Raw genomic sequence first — 19269 nt, forward strand, 5'->3', positions numbered from 1 at the left:
GCGACTAGTTGTCGTAGTAGCCTCCATTATATTATCCGCAATGCCACCAACAACAGGTAAAAAGAAGAAGAAAGGGCCGCAACTCCTATTCGGCCGCAAGTGGCCATGGCCCATATGGGACAATATGCAAGCCCCCCCTCCCCTTGAAGTGCATGCCGAATGGCCTTTCGGCGAGCGCATCGCATCTCCGGCTGGGAACAGCATCTCCGCTGTGCAAGCGAAAAGTGCCAGGCAGGCCAGGCCGACAGATGCCGTTGCCAGCCATTGGACTCCGCTAGAAATTCCCACCCATGGTTCATACTCTGTGCTATTACACAGTACTAGAAACGACCTTAATCGACGATCACGGCGTCCAGCCAGGTTCATCAGGACAGAGTAAGTATGGGCATGCTGAGAGCCGAGCCACAGCTAACCTTGGCCTTGAGACTACGGGATGCAAGTCGCGATAATTGCCCGTAAGCTGTGCTTGTCGAGGAATCTTACGGCTTGCTTGGTAGGTTAAACAATAGGTAAGACACCGGGAAATGGGAAATGTTTCTCGCTTATTTTTTTGCACTGCAAAATCGATCGGGATACTACACACCAACTCGGCTTGGAGGGCTTTGCTTTTGCAGCTTGTGAGAGTCGCTGGCGAATAAGAGACGAGTGGCTCTTTTTTCATACCTCAGCCTGCCAAGTCCTGCCGCAGGCATTTACTTCAAAGTTCCTCCGCGCTTACGGACAAGTTCCATTTTACAGTCCCTCGTGCTCACTTGCGATTTTCAAACACCATGCATGCAAGGTTGGCCTTTTTGCTAGCGTGACATTTTGCGTACGTCTCACCTCGTGCGTACCCCGTTTGAGTCTCTTTTTTTTTGTATTCTTAAATGTCCTGGGGTGCCAACAACATCTGCCGTGTAGATATACGATATATGGGCCCCCCACGTTCTTCGTGTCTGCTGATCGGTCATACAGTAGGCATTTCTTTGAGGCCAATATACAGTCCTCATTTGCGATAGGACTTGCGTTTGTGATTATTAGCCTCTATGCCACCAAAGATATTCTCAAGAATTCCCTCAAACATGGAGCAGCTCGGCATAGGGTATCCATGTCTTCGGTCTACCATAATACGGTACGTATCTCACAGCCAAGGAACAGACATGTACTATGTAGCTCCGAGTTAGTGGGTATTCCGAGAAAAGTAATGGATTGAAACCGAGGCCGAAGCCGAGACCCACGTCTCCGCTGACAATACTATGGTATGGAAAGCCGAATCGAAACACCCCAAGCCGCAAGGTCTCAAGTGCTCCGTACCGTTCCAAGTTTTGGCAGCTCTCATGGCCCCCAAAGTATAGTAACCAATTTATACCACCATCGCAGGATGGCGTCTCGGTTGCGTCTCCCGGACCGGTGTCATCTTCTGCTTACCTTTTACACTACTTTTACCGCCGGTCTTTCCCGGCATTATACTCGGTCAGTGAATGTGGGGGAGTCCAATCCCACAAGCCGAAGTAACGCTGTATGATTGATCGCCCGCATTGTATGTATACACGTTTATTTCGTGATGTCTATAATCACATTATCGACGAAACGTATCTTTATCATTCGCGATGAGCTCTTGACAGAGACAATTATTGCAATATAGAATGTATTGACTCACTCGGCGAGTGTCTCTGCATCTCCAAGGTGGGTCGGACCGAGCTAGGAGATAGAGGAAGGGCGTGAAGGACATCTCTGCATTAGTCCCTGGGCGATCGTTGCCATAATTCAATACTAGAAGATGATCAATGCCATCTGATTATTTCATCTCCAAGTGTGAAATGAAACCTTCCGTCTCAATTGCAGTTGTATAGTATAGTGAACTCCTTTTTACCATGGACGAAGACGCGATCAGACTAAATATTCTAAATGTCAACCCTCCAACACCAATTACCGTGAGCGCGGCTACGGCTGGCCCTGAATCTGGATGCCACGATGTTGGCAATGACACGGAGGCGACCGAGCAGGAATTCAGTCTCCCGCCGACTGATGGGGGCAAAGATGCCTGGCTCTTTTTGGCCGCGTGTTGGTCTGTCGAAGCTCTGATCTGGGGTAATGATGCACTCTCGTCCCTGAAATTGTCCTCTGTACTGATCTGCGGGATATCAGGTTTTGGCTTTTCCTTTGGTGTCTTTCAGGACTACTATACTTCTCATGAACCGTTCGAGGGCGCCAGCAATGTTGCAGCAATTGGGACTTCTGCTCTGGTAAGTTGGAATCATTGAAGCATCACAAAATGATAACAGGACACCGATGTGTGTGACTGACCTTGTCTCGATAGGGAACCATGTACCTCGGAACACCAGTTGTCATAGCACTCTGCCGTCTGTATCCTCGGTATGCTCGCTGGGCGACGCAGATCGGGCTCTTTGTGGCCTCGCTGACCATAGCCCTGAGCTCGTTCTGCGTGACGGTACCCCAGCTGATCGCCGTCCAAGGCGTCCTGTTTGGGGTCGGAGGTTGCGTCGCCTACTGCCCATGTGTTCTGTATATAGAGGAGTGGTTCGTCCGGCGAAAGGGTATGGCATACGGCATCATGTGGAGCGCGGCAGGATTTGGAGGTGTCGTTCTGCCGTTGGTGCTCGAGGCTCTGTTGGCACGATTCGGCTTTGCGGGCGCCATGCGCATCTGGTCGGGTATCTTGTTCACAGCTTCGTTCCCCCTCGCCTTCTTTGTCAAGCCGCGTTTGCCTGCTTCTGCTGCAGCGCGCTCAAGACCGTTTGATGTCAGCGGTATTCTAACGCGCGCCTTTGCCCTTCACCAGCTCGGTAATATTGTCCAGGCCTCGGGTTTCTTTCTCCCGGGTATTTATCTGCCATCGTATGCGCGCAGCTCGTTTGGCGCCTCGTCCTTCATGTCGGCATTGACGGTGCTCCTGGTAAACGTGGCAGCCACCATGGGCTCGATTATGATGGGCACGCTGACGGACAAGGTCCACGTCACGACCTGCATTGCCATCTCGACGGCTGGTACTGTCGTCGGGGTCTTTTTGATCTGGGGGTTGTCTTCGTCTCTGCCTGTCTTGTTTCTCTTCTGCATTGTCTATGGCTTCTTCGCCGGCGGGTGGACATCAATATGGCCTGGCATCATGCGAGATGTGGCGCGACAGGGCGAAGCAGCCGGTCGGTATGTAGACCCAACCATGGTGTTTGGCTGGTTGTGCGTCGGTAGAGGCATTGGCAATGTCGTCTCTGGCCCTCTCAGCGATTCGCTTCTAGCTTCGAGCAAGGCTTGGGTCGGACAGGCTACTGCCGGCTTTGGCAGTGGTTACGGCAGTCTCATTGTCTATACTGGAGTGGCTTCTTTGATTGGAGGTAGCAGCTTTGTTTGGAAGTGTATTGGTTTGATTGGATGAATCAACAATGCTGAATACTTTTCCACCATTGTGCATGAATCTCACATACACTTGGAATGTTTTCGACTTCAATGGGTTATTGTATCTTGCTGGGGCCTTGCATGATTGTGAATTATTTATCACTTCTGGTTTCGTTAATGTTCTTTTTTATTTGCCTTTAGAAACAATTGAAGACCTATAAGCGCTGCGTCCTGTTGGCTGAAGAATTGTTTTTCCCCCCATGTCAAAGGTTTAAGCTGCAAAGCACTTTATGGCAAACGGCCTGTTAAAACAACAATCATATTATGGGGGCCTTTTGGCCAAATGTATTACGCCTATCTCGAGTAACCACAACCCTTCATCCATCGAGCTATCATAAAGATGGCTCTTCATCCTTCGAGGTCATGATTGCTCAGAAACAAAAAGCAAAACGTCGTGGGGTATCAGTCAAAAGCAAACACAGGACCACAGCCAGCCAGGCAGAAATTGCGACTGAATAGTCGCCTATCCAGTTGATAGACTATTTCTTCTCAGGGTAAACAGCCTTGCCTTTGCCCTTGTCAGGGCGCTCGACGTCCAAGGTCGGCTCAGCCGGCGAGGCCGTGACAAAGTTGTTGTCCTCTATAACAACCTCCTGTGCTGCAATGCGGCGCATCAGGTGCATGAAGGATGAGTTTCGGAACTTATCCGAATCGTCATTCTCAACGGCAGACACGAGCAGCTGAGCGGTTTTGGCCAGGTCAGACGGGCTCGGAAGGGCAGGAGCAGCATCCTTGGCCTCAGCCACCTCTGCCTCGGCGGCTTCAGCCTCGGTGGCGGCAGAAGCTTCATCGGCCTCAATGCGGACCTGCTCCTGCATCCACTCGTCCATGGCGTCATCAAAGGCGCCCTCCCAAGCAGCAGCCACTGCTAAAGGAGTAGGCTCAGCAGCGTTGCGCTGCTGAGCCTGCTGGACCTGCTGATAAGCTAGATAAGATGGTCAGTCTATCAAGTTCAACAAGTATATAAAGCTTTCTCTGATTGGATGAAATAAGATGGGACTAGATAATAAGAGAACTAATCCCATGTGATGTACGAGAGTGATGAGGAAAAAAGACGGGAGTAGAAGAAAACATACCAGGACGGGCAGCGACTGCCGTCGGAGCAGGAGCGAAAGTGTGGAGGGAGTATGGTCCACTCATGTAACCACTATGCTGGTAGTGGCTATATCTCAGGGGACCTTCATGCTGATGTCCATACGGCGAGTAGTTGGGGACGACAGTGGAAGAAGATGAGGCCGTCTCGCTGGTAAAGTTGCTGGTCGGTTGGGTGAAAGCCGAGTTCATTCGAGCCTCGGCCAAGGCGGCCTCATCAATCGAGGCATAGGTGCTCTGTTGAGGTGGGGTGAAGAGATGTTGAGGCGGAGGGGTAGGGTGGAAGAAGTTGGGCTGGCGAGTATTGCCCTGCTCGAGGCTCAGATCTCCGAGCTGATTATTCAAGAAGTCAGACTCAGCATCAAGGTTATGATGACGTCCACGGAATGACTATCATTGCGTGATTAGCTAGTCTTGTCTTTAACGGAGTATATCATCTATAAGGAGTAGACTTACAGAAGGACCAGGCTGCTGGTGGTTAACGCGACTGCCCTGAGCAGCGCGCTGCTGGTCGAAGTGCCGATTAAAGGCGGCTGCAGCATCTCCAGCAGACTTGGAATTCTCAGCCATTGTGAATGCTGGTGGTGTCTTGTACGGTAAATGTGACAAAAGGTCGATGTACAATGTGTGTAGTAGCAGAGTGGCAATAAGCTTTGAGGAGTCTGCGCACAGCACGTAAAAACAGCGGTGACAGAAAAGTCCGTTGCAAGGTCCTAGAAATGACTGAAATAGTCAAATCTATCGTCAATCATGCAACGACTGAGAAGCGATATACCAATCTTGGACGTGTGTGCCCGTAAAATTGCTCGAGAACAGACAGGCTCAGAGATCAGCTTTGACAATGATCATTGGTGTGAATACAAAAGCCGTTGCTCTGCAAAATCCTTATTCAAGGGGCAAATCCAATGATGGCTCTAGCTATATTGCAAATGACAAATTAGCATTGACCAAATGTGAAATATCGCATCTTGGCGTGGCCGGCAACGAGCAATGACTGACACAAGTTTGCATACACTGAAGGAAAATAGCGACTGGGTACGTGTCGCCGATATGGTCATATTGGGATGGACTTACATCAAGAAAGACGCTCCAAAATTGAATCGCAAACCGTTGTACTGTTAACCGCAGCCGAGCCGAGATGATCTTCACATGCGGGGGGTTTGCGCGCGACTGGATCTTCGGGGTACGAGTCGGCGCCGCAATGGACTGACTGGACAAGGGCAGGGATTGATGCAAAAGCTTGGCTTGACTTGAATTGCCTTAGACTGAATTGCTGTGGTCCGGAAGAAGTACTATGGGTACAGAGGGGTGGGCGCAGGTAAGCTGACTGGAGCTTATGCTTATGATTAGGGGTGGGATGGGGGGATGGGGGGTGAGGGATTGTGGTTGGAGCTCTCGAACTGTGTAGTGATTGGCTCCAAGTCCGGGGGTGTCGATGGTGGGTTGTGGTTAAGTCAAAGCTTCAGTGGTGCATTTTGAGCCTCAAATACTTACGTCAGGATAGTCCGTGCACAGACAGGCTGACCACACTGATCTTCTAAAGCTCCGTGCTGCGCCGCCCGCGGCGGCCTACAAAGTATCTGCCGGCAGAATCAAGAGCGGTGACAGCACACATCCAGCCCACCAGGGCGGTGAAACCAAAAAGCAGCCAAGATTACCTAATATCGCCTACACCCCACTATTCTCCAGATTCGAATTCAAAAATGGGACTGCTGACAACTTGCTGCCACAACAGTGCACACTGCCCAGCCACAATTTGTTGTGGCGGTACAGCTGCCAACCAACCCAGTCAACGCCGCCTACCCAACCAGCTAGTAGCTGCACTCGGGTGCTCCTGAGTGCGATTGGCATTTGCAGTAGTGAACAGATGTACAACAAGCTCACGAGTTATCAGCACCTCCCATTTCTGCCATAACGAATTGATCGCAGTATCGCCTGCGCACAAGTCTTCATTCCCCTGCTGCACACTTGCTGCTGTCATTGTTTGACATCAGTCGCCATGGTATGTAGAGCAAACGTGCTGTTCCCTATTGTACCCTAGCTAACGTGGATGTACCACAGGCGCAAGTCATATCGAATTCTGGTCATGATGACATGATTGTATGTGCTTGAACGAATCAGCCAACGCTTCCAGCTTCGCATCTGGCTAACCGTGCAAACAGCATGATGCCGTCCTCGACTACTACGGACGCCGCCTTGCAACCTGCTCCTCCGACAAGACCATCAAGATCTTCGAGATTGAGAACGAAACCCAACGATTGACGGATACACTCAAGGGTCACGAGGGCGCCGTCTGGTGCGTCTCCTGGGCTCACCCCAAGTATGGCGCCATTCTCGCCTCTGCCGGCTACGATGGCAAGGTCTTTATCTGGAAGGAGCAGGGAACCCAGTGGCAGAGAATCTTTGACTTTGCACTACACAAGGCCTCGGTCAACATGGTCTCATGGGCCCCGCAGGAGGCAGGCTGCCTGCTCGCATGCGCCTCATCCGACGGCCACGTCTCTGTTCTCGAGTTCAAGGACAATGCCTTCCAGCACCAGACGTTCCCCGCCCACGGCCTCGGTGTCAACTCTGTCTCCTGGGCCCCTGCCACCACTCCCGGCAGCATCGTCTCCTCTGCCCCTCCCAGCCAGGGCGCTCTCAGCCAACGTCGCTTCGTGACTGGAGGCTGTGATAATGTTTTGAAGATCTGGTCCTACGACCCCGCCACCCAGAGTTACAAGGAGGAGGGCGAGCCCCTGACGGGCCACACAGACTGGATTAGAGATGTCGCATGGAGCCCTACCGTTCTCCAGAAGAGCTACATTGCATCCGGCTCGCAGGATAAGACCGTACGAATCTGGACGAGCGACAGCGCAAGCCAGGGTCAATGGTCTAGCAAGGTCCTCAACTTTGATGCCGTAGTCTGGCGCGTCAGCTGGAGTCTCAGTGGCAATGTCCTTGCCGTCAGCGGTGGCGATAACAAAGTCTCCCTGTGGAAGGAGAACCTGCGTGGCGAGTGGGAATGCGTGAAGACCATGGAGGAGTAGGGCCGCAGATCCTTCTTCTGCGTTCAAAGCTACCTGGATCTCATAGGTGGACTCGCGCAACTGGTTCAAGACACTGATCCGACTGACACGGATGCGACTTACTGGGCTGACCAGCTCGACTTCATATTAGCACCTGATTCTGGTCTGATAGAGAAAGTGCAACGAGAAGAGCAGCCATTGGTTCAAACAAAGGAGGAGACGGTGGAGCAGATATCGGAACAGTCAGACGAGGAGCTTGAGGAACAGTTATCGGACCCTTCAGAGGATGAGCTTGAGGAGCAGCCATTGGACCCAGCCGAGCGCAAGGCTGTGCTGCGTGGAATTTTGACGAGGTGGTTAATTTCTCTCCTCTCGTCGCGTACCACTTAGGTTTTCCCCATTAGTTCAGCGTTTTGATTAAAGGCTACACTGACGTAGTCTTCGATACACCTGTCGCAAAGAGGAAAGGAAGTAAGCATGAATGGGGTATAGTGAAGAGAATCTCACAAGATAGACAGGCTGTTCCGAGAGAAAGAGAAAAGCACATGATAATTTCCAGATGTTTCCCAACTACTGATCACATCCCAAACTATCCTTACTGCCTTTGAGTGGCGCTGATGGTGATCACGTTAAAATGATATGCCACTTGATCCTTGTTTCCATTCTATGCTCACATGGCTGCGACAGGCAAATAGATTTTGATTTCGAGATTTCTGAAGTCTGAAGCGTATAGTAATCCTAGCAGGACGTGGACGTGATCGCTTCCAATCAGAAATCAACGATTTCCACCTTGAGTCACTCGGGTGATTTTGGTCAAGGACACTGATTCTCTGTTGATGCTCTGTGCCTCCGACGAACTGTAAAAAGACTATCGCATTGATTGATATACATATTTGGCAAGCTGCCACATTGTCTCGTTCAGGTGTAATAAGATATGTGCTGTGATTATTTAAGGCTAATGAGCCTTGGTTTGAACACAGAGCGGACACCCATCCCCGTGTCGGCTTCGGCGCCACTCGCCACCTGACAGGTTACGAAATATTAAACACGATCCTCTGGAAACACTAGAGCAAGTTCCCGCGTACAGGCCTACATGGTACGGACGAACAAGATGCACATGATGACAAGAGAAATCGTATATATCAATAGTTTCGATCCTCCAGACTTGGAGCCCTCGATCGACCCTCGTGCATATATGCTATGCCCTGCAGAGCTGGAATCGCCACTAGCCGTGGACGAGGGAGTAATAAAAGTGCCGGTTGATGTTGAGTCGCCCGTTGCTGTCATCTCGGCCTGAGCAAGCACGTATATTTCGCCTGTAGAATCAGAGGTCATGTAGAGGCGACCTTGAGAGTCAAGTGCGAGTCCAACGGGCCGGAAACAGCCATCTGGACAGGCGCTGTTGTCAGCGTTTGACAGTACATTTCTCAGCGAATGTATCGACACAGAGTCTTCAACAGGCTGCCCGTTCGCGTAGGCGATGCTAGAAACCATATAGCCAGCTGGGTCATCTCGATCCCCTATTGATAGTCAGTAACATGATCAGTCAGCAGACGCGTGGTGTGTTCTTCTTACAACTGCCATGAAATGAGACATAGGCGGTACTCCCGTCGGGCGTAAAGATTATATCCAAGGGCGCCATGTGCGCTTGGAATGTAAGTCGAGGCGTGACTCGATCGTTGTTGCATGTTGTATCGTTCAAAGTCGCGTTCTGACTAGGTGAGAATTGGCTGCCGACAGCCATGGTGCCAACATCGGGAATGTTGGTGTCCCAAAGGGCGAAGCAATCGGGGTAGCCGTAATTGCCACCCTGATGCTCGGTTGTTCCATTGAGGAAGCCGTGGAAATTCAACTCCTCTCCGGGATTGTCCTGATGGACATCAGTGCCATCTCTGCTGATCTGGTCCACCGAGTTCTCGACGCTGAAAATGCCACCGGTGGTTGGCTCCTCTGCAATGCCCACCGAGTTTCTTAGCCCCCATCCCAATCTGATCCCAGTGGAGGCGTAATCATAAGGTGAATCGGGTAGGCTTGTCATGTTGAATGCTCTGATCTGTGAAACTCCCGTAGACATATCCTGGGCCCGGAGGTCAACATTCTCTCCACTGCCCTTTGAAACAAGAAGCTGGTTGTTGGAGGTCATGAGCAGGGTTCGAGTTGTGTGGCCAGTACCTCCAAGGTTCTGGACGACTGTACGCTGTTCGCCGTCGACCGTGCCAGAGCTTGCGTCGTAGGGCCATGCGTAGACATCATCCGAGGACGAAGCGAAGAGTGTTTTGCCGTCATTCGAAAAGGCAATTCCGTGATTCAACTGCAAGTTTTAGCAATCCTAGATCAAAAAGTTGACTTGATTTGACATGGCTTACGTCAGGATTGTCAATAATGGTGCCAGATCCGGCGACTTCCAAGCAAGTAGTGCCGTTGTCATTGAAGGAGATTCCAGTGATTCCTACACCTTGCTGCACGACCAGCAAATGTCCATTGCTGTCCCAGATGATGCCCCGCGGCTTTGTCAGACCAGTGACAACCAGTTGAGCAGTCCAGCCAGAGCCAACGACCGGTGCCGAGTACGATGGCGTCAGGACACTGGAGCAAGCGCCACCATCCGCTGCATTTGCAAGGGAAAGATGAAGCAGGGCTCCAGCCACACGGAACAGAGCATTGGTCTTCATGATTAGAGGAAGCTCCTAGATGCGGCGATAATACGACACTCGTTGCAATTTGTATAATGTTGTGTAAGGGATCTCTTCGCTGCGTTGTTGAAGCTGTCTTGTTGTCTTGTCTTGGATGGTTCTTGTTGTGTTGTGCACATGCCTCTAGCGATGGACAGGTACGAAGTCACACAAATCGTGGTTAGCCCCAAAGCTGTAGCATCATCGTTCTTGCCAGTCACGACCTGGGTTGAGATGTGTCGGACTAGAAAGAAATGAAACAAAATCAATGGGTATTAATTGAACACAAGAAGCGATCTAATTGATCTCGAGTCTCGTGCATGCGTTCCGTCTCGGCGATGGCAAATATCAAGCTTGGCAACCTGGTAGCTTGGGGCCGGACTTTGCCTTCTGAAACGCGGGTTCCAATGCGACACTTCCAAAGTTGAGTCAATAATCTCCAACTCACCAATGAAGATGACGCCCGGTATTTAACAAGCTGGACTTCTCTAGGGTCACATGATTGGTCTCTAGAGTGCATAACGAGGCGGCAAACTGCCATGTTGCAAGCTGATGGGCTGAATATAGACGGTATGATTTCTTGGCAATGACATCATCACACCAAAGCGTGTAATCTTTTCTTATGATAAAGTCGCATTTATCTTACTTGTCGCTAATAATGTGTATAATTACTATAATCGTGCTTAAGACTGAAATAGGAGTGTTGGCTCAAGCTCAAGGTTTGATAATCAGCGGAATGGCTGATAGAGAAGATAGCCCTCAGAAAGCCTGACCACTTGTGGTCAAATTTTCCTAGTTCAAATGACACTGTATGCAACATTACTTGATGCTCGAATAATTCTTATTATGATGCCGATTTGGTTGTTATTTGCTCGTTTTGATTGATAGCCTTGCACAGTTCCAATGATCCTACCTGTATAGGCCAACATTCTAGTATTTGCATAATTGGTTGCAATGTCTCTTGGATCGGGGCGGGTTCATGTTAGAGGATACGGCTGAATGTGTTCGACTTTCTAGTCAGTTTTATGTCGGGCTGTGATTTGTTTCCCTGCCGTATCCTTCCAGCTTCTAGGTCACTCGGTCCATTAACTCAATCAAGCCTTTTATTTCTGGTGTCTCATATGCTTGGAAAGAAGTGTTTTGAGTAGGAGTCGTCGGAGTATACAATTCTGCTAACCATAGACTGCTCAACAGAGTGCGCATGGTACTATGACCACCACAAACCTTGAAAGGGATTAAAGACTGGAGTGAAAACACTAAATAACACACGTGCAAGAATACTGCACCATAAAACGATTGCAAGTATGTGCCTTGACTTTGCCAAGAACAAACAAAGGGCCACATTCTCTGGATGCTGTGAAATAAATTCACATGCACACATTATTTAGTCTCTAATATGCGTCACTGTGTGTTTGATACACAGCAGGTATGTATTTTTTTTTTTTGACTTGTCAGCAATTGTGATACTTTTATAAAGATGCAAGCCCCAGATCGTATGATGATGGGTGAAGGCACGTCTGCGGGTCCTGGACCTCTATGACCAGACGTGGACAAGCAGCAAATAAGGTTGCGAATCAGCATTGGACGGGATGTGCATTTCAGCCTCAATTCCTCTACTGCTGGCGATCTCATGACCGAACACGCCAGCTTTCTTGCGTGCCAACCGCCTTCGAACGTGGCTTTTGTGTTAATAACGTGAGCGAGTTCGGAGGACCCTGATGGCCAGATCGCCCAACCCCTGGGGCGCGATTCTCTAGGCGGACCCCTCCGGACTGCCGGTACTCTCTTTACATCAAGTACCCGTGTCACCATGAATGCCTTTGCACGCCTCGAATCTCAGTGTTGGAGGAGGAGACAGCCTTATATCATGTGGCTTCACCGCTACAAGATGACCATATCCACCGCTCCATCTTGCATGTAATTGCAAACCTAGATGTATTTGCATTGGACTGCTGGTCAATACAAGTTTGGCGGGACGACAGGAACCACTTTGGAGGGGTGAAGTGGATCAAAAAGATCGGGCTTGCCGTAGCACAACGGTAAGTTATAGGCAGCCCGCAGTAGCAGTGTTTGTCACGGGTCCATTGACGACGACAACAGAAGACGGGCTTGGAAACTTTTCCAAAGAATCTCCTGAGCCTTGCCTGTTTACCATCTGGATAGGATCAAGTAGTACATGTCCTACCAACCTGCCTTCTCATCGTGACAGTCACATGGTCAACCCTTCGGACGAGTCCCGCCGCCGATAAAGATGAGCTGGGATTCTTTAGATTAGATGATGGCGATAACGGACCGCCAGTCCCCGGGCGACGACTTGCTTTCTTGGCTTTTAGGAGCCGCACCACGTAAAATTTCCCTTGTATATACATGCACCAACTTCTCCTTTTTCACCAACGGTAACCAACGCTCTTCTTGTTTGCTGGGTGCCGAGTCGCAAGAGCTCCTTATCTCTGCAGAACTCGGCTGTTAGTGAACCACACATCGGAGCTGTGCCACCGTTTACTCGCCTGCGTCCGCTCAGAAGGTCCGAGACCCACCGGGCATCTCTGGCCCCCACCATCGCCGGCCTACTTCCGGAATTGTTCTATGTGCTCGTGTCACACATCAAGTCACATTGACAATCCGAAACCAAACACTTTAGTCCCAAGGCCGTGACTTCCTTTTGATTGTCAATCCAATAGATTTCCTTAGTCTGAATCACCAAAGCTTCACAAAACACAATTTTTTTTTATTCAATCCCCATCTTTGAAATCGGCGATTCCCAAGGCAACAACACACAGAGCGAGCACAATTGGTCTTTCAATAGACCGACTGATCGGGTGGGCCGATTCTAGAAGCAACACGCAACAACATTTATAGACCCATCGTACCACACAGTTGCCACCACCATGGAGCAACCGACTGCTCAACCCGTGTTTCCCGTCGCCAACGCTACGGTTCCCTTTTGGCGCACCGAGCTGCACGAGCTCGACTCTCATCGAAGCACTGAAGAGCTTCCTGCCGAGCAGGATGTTGTCATCATCGGCGCCGGCTTTTCTGGAACCACTTGCGCATACTATCTGACTGACGACAACGCTGAGTCGCCGAAGATCACAATCTTGGAGGCTCGTGAGGCCTGTTCTGGTGCCACGGGCAGAAATGGTGAGTCTCAAACCCATACTTTCTCAAGTAATTGCCACAATTATTAACCAAAACTCACAGGCGGTCATTGCAGACCCGACTTGCACGTGGGATTCGCCACTCGTCGCGACAACAGGGGCTTCGAGGCAGCAAATGCAGTTGCCTGCTTTGAGCTTGCCAACCTAGAAGCTGTCACGGCACTGGTGCGCAAGGAGCAGATCGAGTGTGATTTCGAGGAAGTCACGTCGGCCAATGTCTATCTCGACGAGAAGCAGGCCCTCTCCGCCAAGGAGAACTTGATGGAGATGAAGGAGCTCAGATGCCCGACTGCCAGCTTGGTCAAGTACCACGGCCCAGAAGAGGCAGAAAAGGTCTCGGGCGTCAAGGGCGCAAAGGCCGTCACGACTTTCCCGGCAGCCACGATGTGGTAAGTTGCTGTGCGCTCAGCGTGGTCAAGTATCGAACTAACAAGTATTAGGCCCTACAAGTTCATCTTGCACTTGCTTTCGATTCTGGTCGCCAAGGGTGTCAATCTGCAGACCAACACACCCGTCCTCAAGGTTTCCGATTCGGCAGATGCCGATGGATACTGGACCGTCACCACCTCGAGAGGTGACATCAAGACAAAGAAGGTGGTCTTTGCCACTAATGGCTACACAAGTGGTCTGCTGCCCGAGTACAGCCAGATCATCCGCCCCGTCCGCGGCACCTGCAGCCGCATCACCGTTGCCAACCCCGGCCCTCCCATGGGCAAGCTCAAGTCCATGGTGCAGTACTATGGACCCAAGACGGCCGATTATCAGGCCAACCGCGCAGATGGTAGCTTTGTCATTGGCGGCGCCTGGTCCACTTGCAGATTTAAGCACGTTCAGCAGTGGCGTGATGTCGTGGATGACTCCCAGACTGTGCCTGCCGCAGCTGGGTATTTCGACGACTTTATGGAGAGGACCTTTGTTGGATGGGATCACTCCGAGTCCAAGGTTGACAAGCTGTGGGCTGGAATCATGGGCGTAAGTCTTTTTTGCTTTGTCACCAACAGCTGGATGACCAACTAACACGTGAATAGTACACCGAGGACAGCGAGCCGCACCTTGGCAAGATTCCGAACAAGGAGGGTCTGTTCATCTGTGCCGGTTTCAACGGCCACGGAATGCCGCTAGTCTTGCTCTCTGCAAAGGGTGTCGCCAACATGATTAAAGATGGCATTGATTTCTCAGAGACTGGAATCCCATCCATTTACGAGACGTCCACGTGGCGCCTCAACAAGATCACAGAGGTCCCGGTCTAGACTTTGTCATGCGACGGAGCAAGTTACGTAGCCATGTATAATTACACAGAAGACAACAGAAGACAACAGACCAAGCAAGAGAGCGCCGCTTTAGAGAATAGAAAGCCCATTCTTTTCCAAGATTGAATGCCCTTTACATGATCCGAAAGCTGTGACATTAAGTACTTCTTCAACGTGGGTCTGTGGAATCAAATTGTATCAAGTACACTTGGAATGCTGTACAAAACCGTCTGGAAACTGTAGACTATCAAGAAACGACCCTCTCACCTGAGAATCTGACGATGTTTCTGGAGACCACGCCGCAAAGTACTGCGCAGCCAAAGACAAGTCCACAAACCCACCACCACCAACCTTGTCATGTCGCGGACCCAACTCCCGCCACCGACTCATGTGATAACAAGCAATATCACAGTGGATCCGATTCAAGAATCCCAGCACGGTGCTCACGTCCTTCCTCTCGCCATCCCGAAACGCCGCAATGATGTTCGTCTTGGCCGCCGCGCCCGTGTAGAACGGCTCCAGCCGACAGCGCCGGGCCGGCACAGGCGCGTACAACCGCCCCCTCTGCGAGGGGAGCTCCTTGGACGACGGCACCACAATGGAAATGGCCTCGACGCGCGGAAACCCGGCAAACACACAGGCGGCCGAGGGGGGCCGCACGGGCGGCGCCGCCGTGCACAGCGGCCGCCAGTACGCCAGGGCCACGTGGCGGACGCGGGCAAAGAGGCGGCACGGCGGCACGGCCTGGGGCCGCCCCGGAGGGACGTAGAGCACGTCGAGCTCGGGGCGGAAGCGCCGAAAGGGAATGGCGATGCCCGCGGCGGGCGAGAAGTGCAGACGCGTCCGTGAGAGGGCGTGGTCCCTGGCCTCGTGACAGAGGTGCATGAGGACCGAAAAGGCCGTGTCGACCGTCAGGAAGGACTCGTCGTCTGCGCATGTTTCGTCATCTTCACTGTCATGGTCACTCTCCCCCAAGTCGGTCATCTCCTCCTGTGGTGGTAATATGCAGACCTCGGGAATATCTTCAGGCATTGAATCGTCCCATATCATGGTCCGGAGCTCGCAGGGGAGCTGCATAAATGTAGCCATTTCATTGGAATGGCACAAGATGGAGGTTGATGAGATATCGACTAGTGTAAGTCTAATTCATTGATACGACTGCGATAATGTTTGCATGCCTCTCTCAGCATGGCTAAATTTGTCCACGATACAATTGACTCGTGCCCATCCGGATCGAAGAGCCAGACGTCACACAATGATAAAGGACGAGGTAAATAGATGCATATGTATATATCTCGCATACTTGACATATGCGGAGCCATGATGGAGCTTCAACTGTCCCGGTGTCGGGTGTGGGGGAAAGCTTCTCCAACGCCAATCAGTCCTTTCTGATACTGTGCTCCTCCTCCTCCTCCTCCTTTAGTGGCCGCTGATCATGGATCATTGTCCATGACGTTTTGACTGACTTTCATTCCATCCAATAAGGGTCAACCGGACTATAAAGTCCGGCTGAGCTATCACGGGTATGAGACTGGACTGAAATGCATTCGGGATTTAACAAAAAGGAGGTGAAGTTTCATTCTTACACATATCATACATGCCTCAAGCAGTCAAATTCTTTTGCTTAGTTGATATATAAAGAAGACATGAAATTGAAACATTGAACTATTGTATCTTCTCTACAGCGAGAGCGCGAGTATTAACAAGTGGGAATCCCGAACAAGAAAAAAAGCAAATAGAGCCCCTCCTACGCTGGCTGGCTCATTTGATGCCGCTGAACAAATGAATAACTGCCACCATGATGCTTCCTTTTTTTATTTGCGCAACACCATGGGAATCGTCGTCTATCGTAGACCAATGACGCTCATCTCAAGCGTCCACACCCTGCGGATCCAGACCTTCAATGTGCCGTCAATGCCTTCCACGTCATTCAGGTCTACGCCCTCCCACCAGCAACGGCGAGCAGGCTTGCGCCAGAAGAGAAGCAGCTTCTGGGCCATGCCGACTGCGTTGCCACCCATATCGTTACCACGGATATCGCTGCGTAGTCTAGCCAGCGCAAGACTGCAGACGACAGCCTTGTTGGGCTCTCCGGCTCGGTGACCCCATGTGTCGTCGTGGTTGAAGCCGCTGAGAAAAGGTTAGTAGAGACACCAAGTAGAATGTTTCATCATCAACATACCCCGCTGTGAGCATCTCAATCAGATGCGCCTCGGTGGTACCTGGCTCGTCGCTTCTCTTCAAGCCCGAAAAGATGCCGTCCTGCTTCAACAAAGCACGCGCGGCGGCTCTCTTGACCTCAATCATCTCCTTTTGCTCAATGTCTGCCCTCGGAGGGATGACGTAAAAGTCCAGGTCCTCCCTAAGAACAATGATACCTGCACGCTTGCTTCCATCGTCTCTTCCGCCACCAAGAGAGTCAATGGGCGTCACTCCTCCATCAGGCGAGGCATTAGGAGATGCTTCAGTGGGAATAGTCTGTGCAACATTGCGGAAGAAGTCTAGCATATACTGGAGAGATGCAGGGTCATACTGGGAGGTGAGGTCAGTGAAATGCATATTGATATTTGAGAGTAAATTGCGAGTGGTTGACGAGTGAGTGAGACTGGAGTTGATAATAGGATTTGGCAGCAAAGGGGTAGGGATCGCAGAAGTTATGGCCTGGGAACTAACATCAACTTGAACGGCATCACCTTCGGCAAAGCCACCCATGTGGCCTTCGGGAAACAAGCCGTTGGGGAAAAGTGACAGGAGAACAAATTCAGGCAATGTCAAGAGCTCATCTCTGGACAGTACGAAGCGGGTGCCCCTGCGATCTTTTGTCAGCCATGATGCACACAACATCAAACAACCTCTGGTGGAGCCTACCGCAAGTCCATGGTGATGGTCTCATCGGCGCCAACATCTGCATAGAAAAGTTAGCGATGCGGCTCCAGGTACACTCAAACGGCCCGAAACTTACCTCCGATAGCATTGATGGGCGGGCCGCCCTGTTGGACTTGAGTAATAATACTCGATGCTCCTCCGGCAGCAGCCATTAGATAAGAGAATGACAAGAGCGGACTATAACCTTCTTCGTATGCAGGAGGCGCTTCGTCCGAGTCTTCGCCCTTTTGAGCTGATGAGCCGGCTTTGTTGTCTTGCGGAAGTGCACGTTTGGTCTCGGCAACGGCGTTTCGCAAGCCGCTGGATGATGTAGGAGCGGGTTGACCTAGAAAGTTGGAAGATGGCGGCGCGTAGGCTGGAGCTGCAGTCGCAGAAGATGCAGCTGTTTCAGAGGCCGGTCCACGTGAGCAGGACGAGGGAAGCTGGAAATGGTCGTCGGCTAGATCCTCAGCAGAGGCGAACTGGTAGAGGCTGGAGAAGGGCGGAAGCGCTGATGAGCGCGTGGCAGGGAGGGAGAAGGAGGTCGAGGCCGAGGCTGAAGATGCGGCGTCAGGGTAGCGTGGGGGAGGCGAACGGCGGCGATTGAAGTCCTGGTGGTCTTGGTCCTCTCCTTCGTCGTCTTGGTCGTCGAGGTCAATCTCGTCCGAGTGGGCCTTGTCGTCGGGGGTTGTCAGTTCCGGGGGTGGTTGGTCGGGTCGGAGCGACTCGATGACAGTTGACAGTCCGGACTGCACCTCCTGCTGGTCGGGCAACGTGGTTGCGGTGGAATCTTTGAGCGACGCCGTGGTCGAAGTTGATTCAGATGATGTCGTGACGGTGTCTGGGTCTGGAGATTGGGATACAAGTCGAGCGGCGCTGTGACCGGTGGGTGTGCCGACGTAGCAACGGAGATGACTGCCAAGACCGCTGGTTCGTGGGTAGTCAGTACCTTGGACACCAGAGAGAAGGCTGAGCTAGTTGAGAAAGACTTTTAGCAATAATCCCAATTGAGGGTCGGATCGTCGATGGGAAATATCGCCGGCCTCGCGTCTCGTCTTGTGTGTCTGGTTCTTCTTGTACAAGCTAATCAACAGAAATGAATGCCATTTCGCTGTTACCCTTTCCCAAGCTGGGGAATTGTCACTTCCACTTGCACTGCTGTCTCCCTGGTCTAGGTCGCAGCATCCCGGCTTGGGCTTATTTTAGCATTATCCACTCCCCATTTCCCAGAAGTATCTCTGCCTCCGTTCTCCCCGCCAATTTGCCAATGCAGGTACTTGGCTCTGCACGCTAGCATCTCCAGAAGCACGGGTCTTGCCTGGCTTCGGCGCCTTCTATGGAGCGCTAAGCGCCCACTACAAACCGCCAATCACCGAAAGTCTTTGATGAAATTCAGGGGTATGGGGTCGGTCGGTTGGTCCTACGATGTATGTTGAGGTGTTCACCAACTTTTAGGGCATCTCGTCACATCACATCGACGATACCTTGGCATGGGTATGATTTTTGTTACTTGCTGAAGCTTTGTGATATGGAAACGTTTTCGTTTCCGAAAGCCTGCAAGCACGTTGATCTAAACGCAGCCTGGGTGTAACCAGAGACCTGTTCTGCATTAGAATTTGAGTGCCGACTCAAGCTTACACTTCTCTAACCTAGTATCCATGATATTACATTGAGGACCTGCCTCTGAATGCAAACAACGCTCACCTATGCGGGGCTTGGCATTCTACCTATATCAAACCAGGCACAAAACAAAACTTTCACGATAAACTTTTTTGTGGCTGCTAGGTATACTTTGTAAAGAGCTGGACGACACTTCCTTCTTTGCTGTCGA

The 19269-nt window shown here is 51.3% G+C and overlaps 7 protein-coding genes across 7 annotated transcripts; 3 read left to right on the forward strand and 4 right to left on the reverse strand.

Moving 5' to 3' along the window:
• Positions 1-1853: 1853 nt before the first annotated feature.
• Positions 1854-3373, forward strand: PFICI_14141 (uncharacterized protein; the record flags this gene model as incomplete). Its single annotated transcript, XM_007842722.1, has 2 exons — positions 1854-2225; positions 2300-3373. 2 exons carry the CDS (start codon positions 1854-1856, stop codon positions 3371-3373), a joined length of 1446 nt encoding a protein of 481 aa, XP_007840913.1.
• A 499-nt stretch (positions 3374-3872) lies between these two features.
• On the reverse strand, positions 3873-5055 carry PFICI_14142 (uncharacterized protein; the record flags this gene model as incomplete). The annotated part of the gene is made up of 3 exons (XM_007842723.1): positions 3873-4318; positions 4470-4875; positions 4942-5055. The coding sequence occupies 3 exons, from the start codon at positions 5053-5055 to the stop codon at positions 3873-3875; spliced, it is 966 nt and encodes a 321-aa protein (XP_007840914.1).
• Positions 5056-6484: 1429 nt separating this feature from the next.
• On the forward strand, positions 6485-7883 carry PFICI_14143 (Protein transport protein sec-13; the record flags this gene model as incomplete). The annotated part of the gene is made up of 4 exons (XM_007842724.1): positions 6485-6487; positions 6547-6585; positions 6648-7483; positions 7544-7883. 4 exons carry the CDS (start codon positions 6485-6487, stop codon positions 7881-7883), a joined length of 1218 nt encoding a protein of 405 aa, XP_007840915.1.
• Positions 7884-8582: 699 nt separating this feature from the next.
• PFICI_14144 (uncharacterized protein) lies at positions 8583-10165 on the reverse strand (the record flags this gene model as incomplete). Its single annotated transcript, XM_007842725.1, has 3 exons — positions 8583-9013; positions 9069-9804; positions 9860-10165. 3 exons carry the CDS (start codon positions 10163-10165, stop codon positions 8583-8585), a joined length of 1473 nt encoding a protein of 490 aa, XP_007840916.1.
• Positions 10166-13053: 2888 nt separating this feature from the next.
• Positions 13054-14573, forward strand: PFICI_14145 (uncharacterized protein; the record flags this gene model as incomplete). Its single annotated transcript, XM_007842726.1, has 4 exons — positions 13054-13306; positions 13367-13712; positions 13764-14295; positions 14352-14573. The coding sequence occupies 4 exons, from the start codon at positions 13054-13056 to the stop codon at positions 14571-14573; spliced, it is 1353 nt and encodes a 450-aa protein (XP_007840917.1).
• A 198-nt stretch (positions 14574-14771) lies between these two features.
• Positions 14772-15662, reverse strand: PFICI_14146 (uncharacterized protein; the record flags this gene model as incomplete). The annotated part of the gene is made up of 1 exon (XM_007842727.1): positions 14772-15662. The coding sequence occupies one exon, from the start codon at positions 15660-15662 to the stop codon at positions 14772-14774; it is 891 nt and encodes a 296-aa protein (XP_007840918.1).
• A 755-nt stretch (positions 15663-16417) lies between these two features.
• On the reverse strand, positions 16418-18623 carry PFICI_14147 (uncharacterized protein; the record flags this gene model as incomplete). The annotated part of the gene is made up of 5 exons (XM_007842728.1): positions 16418-16703; positions 16756-17382; positions 17442-17478; positions 17536-18365; positions 18583-18623. The coding sequence occupies 5 exons, from the start codon at positions 18621-18623 to the stop codon at positions 16418-16420; spliced, it is 1821 nt and encodes a 606-aa protein (XP_007840919.1).
• Positions 18624-19269: the final 646 nt, after the last annotated feature.

This window comes from Pestalotiopsis fici (assembly GCF_000516985.1).
Source record: "Pestalotiopsis fici W106-1 unplaced genomic scaffold PFICI_Scf_12, whole genome shotgun sequence".
In the NCBI taxonomy this organism is placed as follows: Eukaryota; Fungi; Ascomycota; class Sordariomycetes; order Amphisphaeriales; family Sporocadaceae; genus Pestalotiopsis; species Pestalotiopsis fici.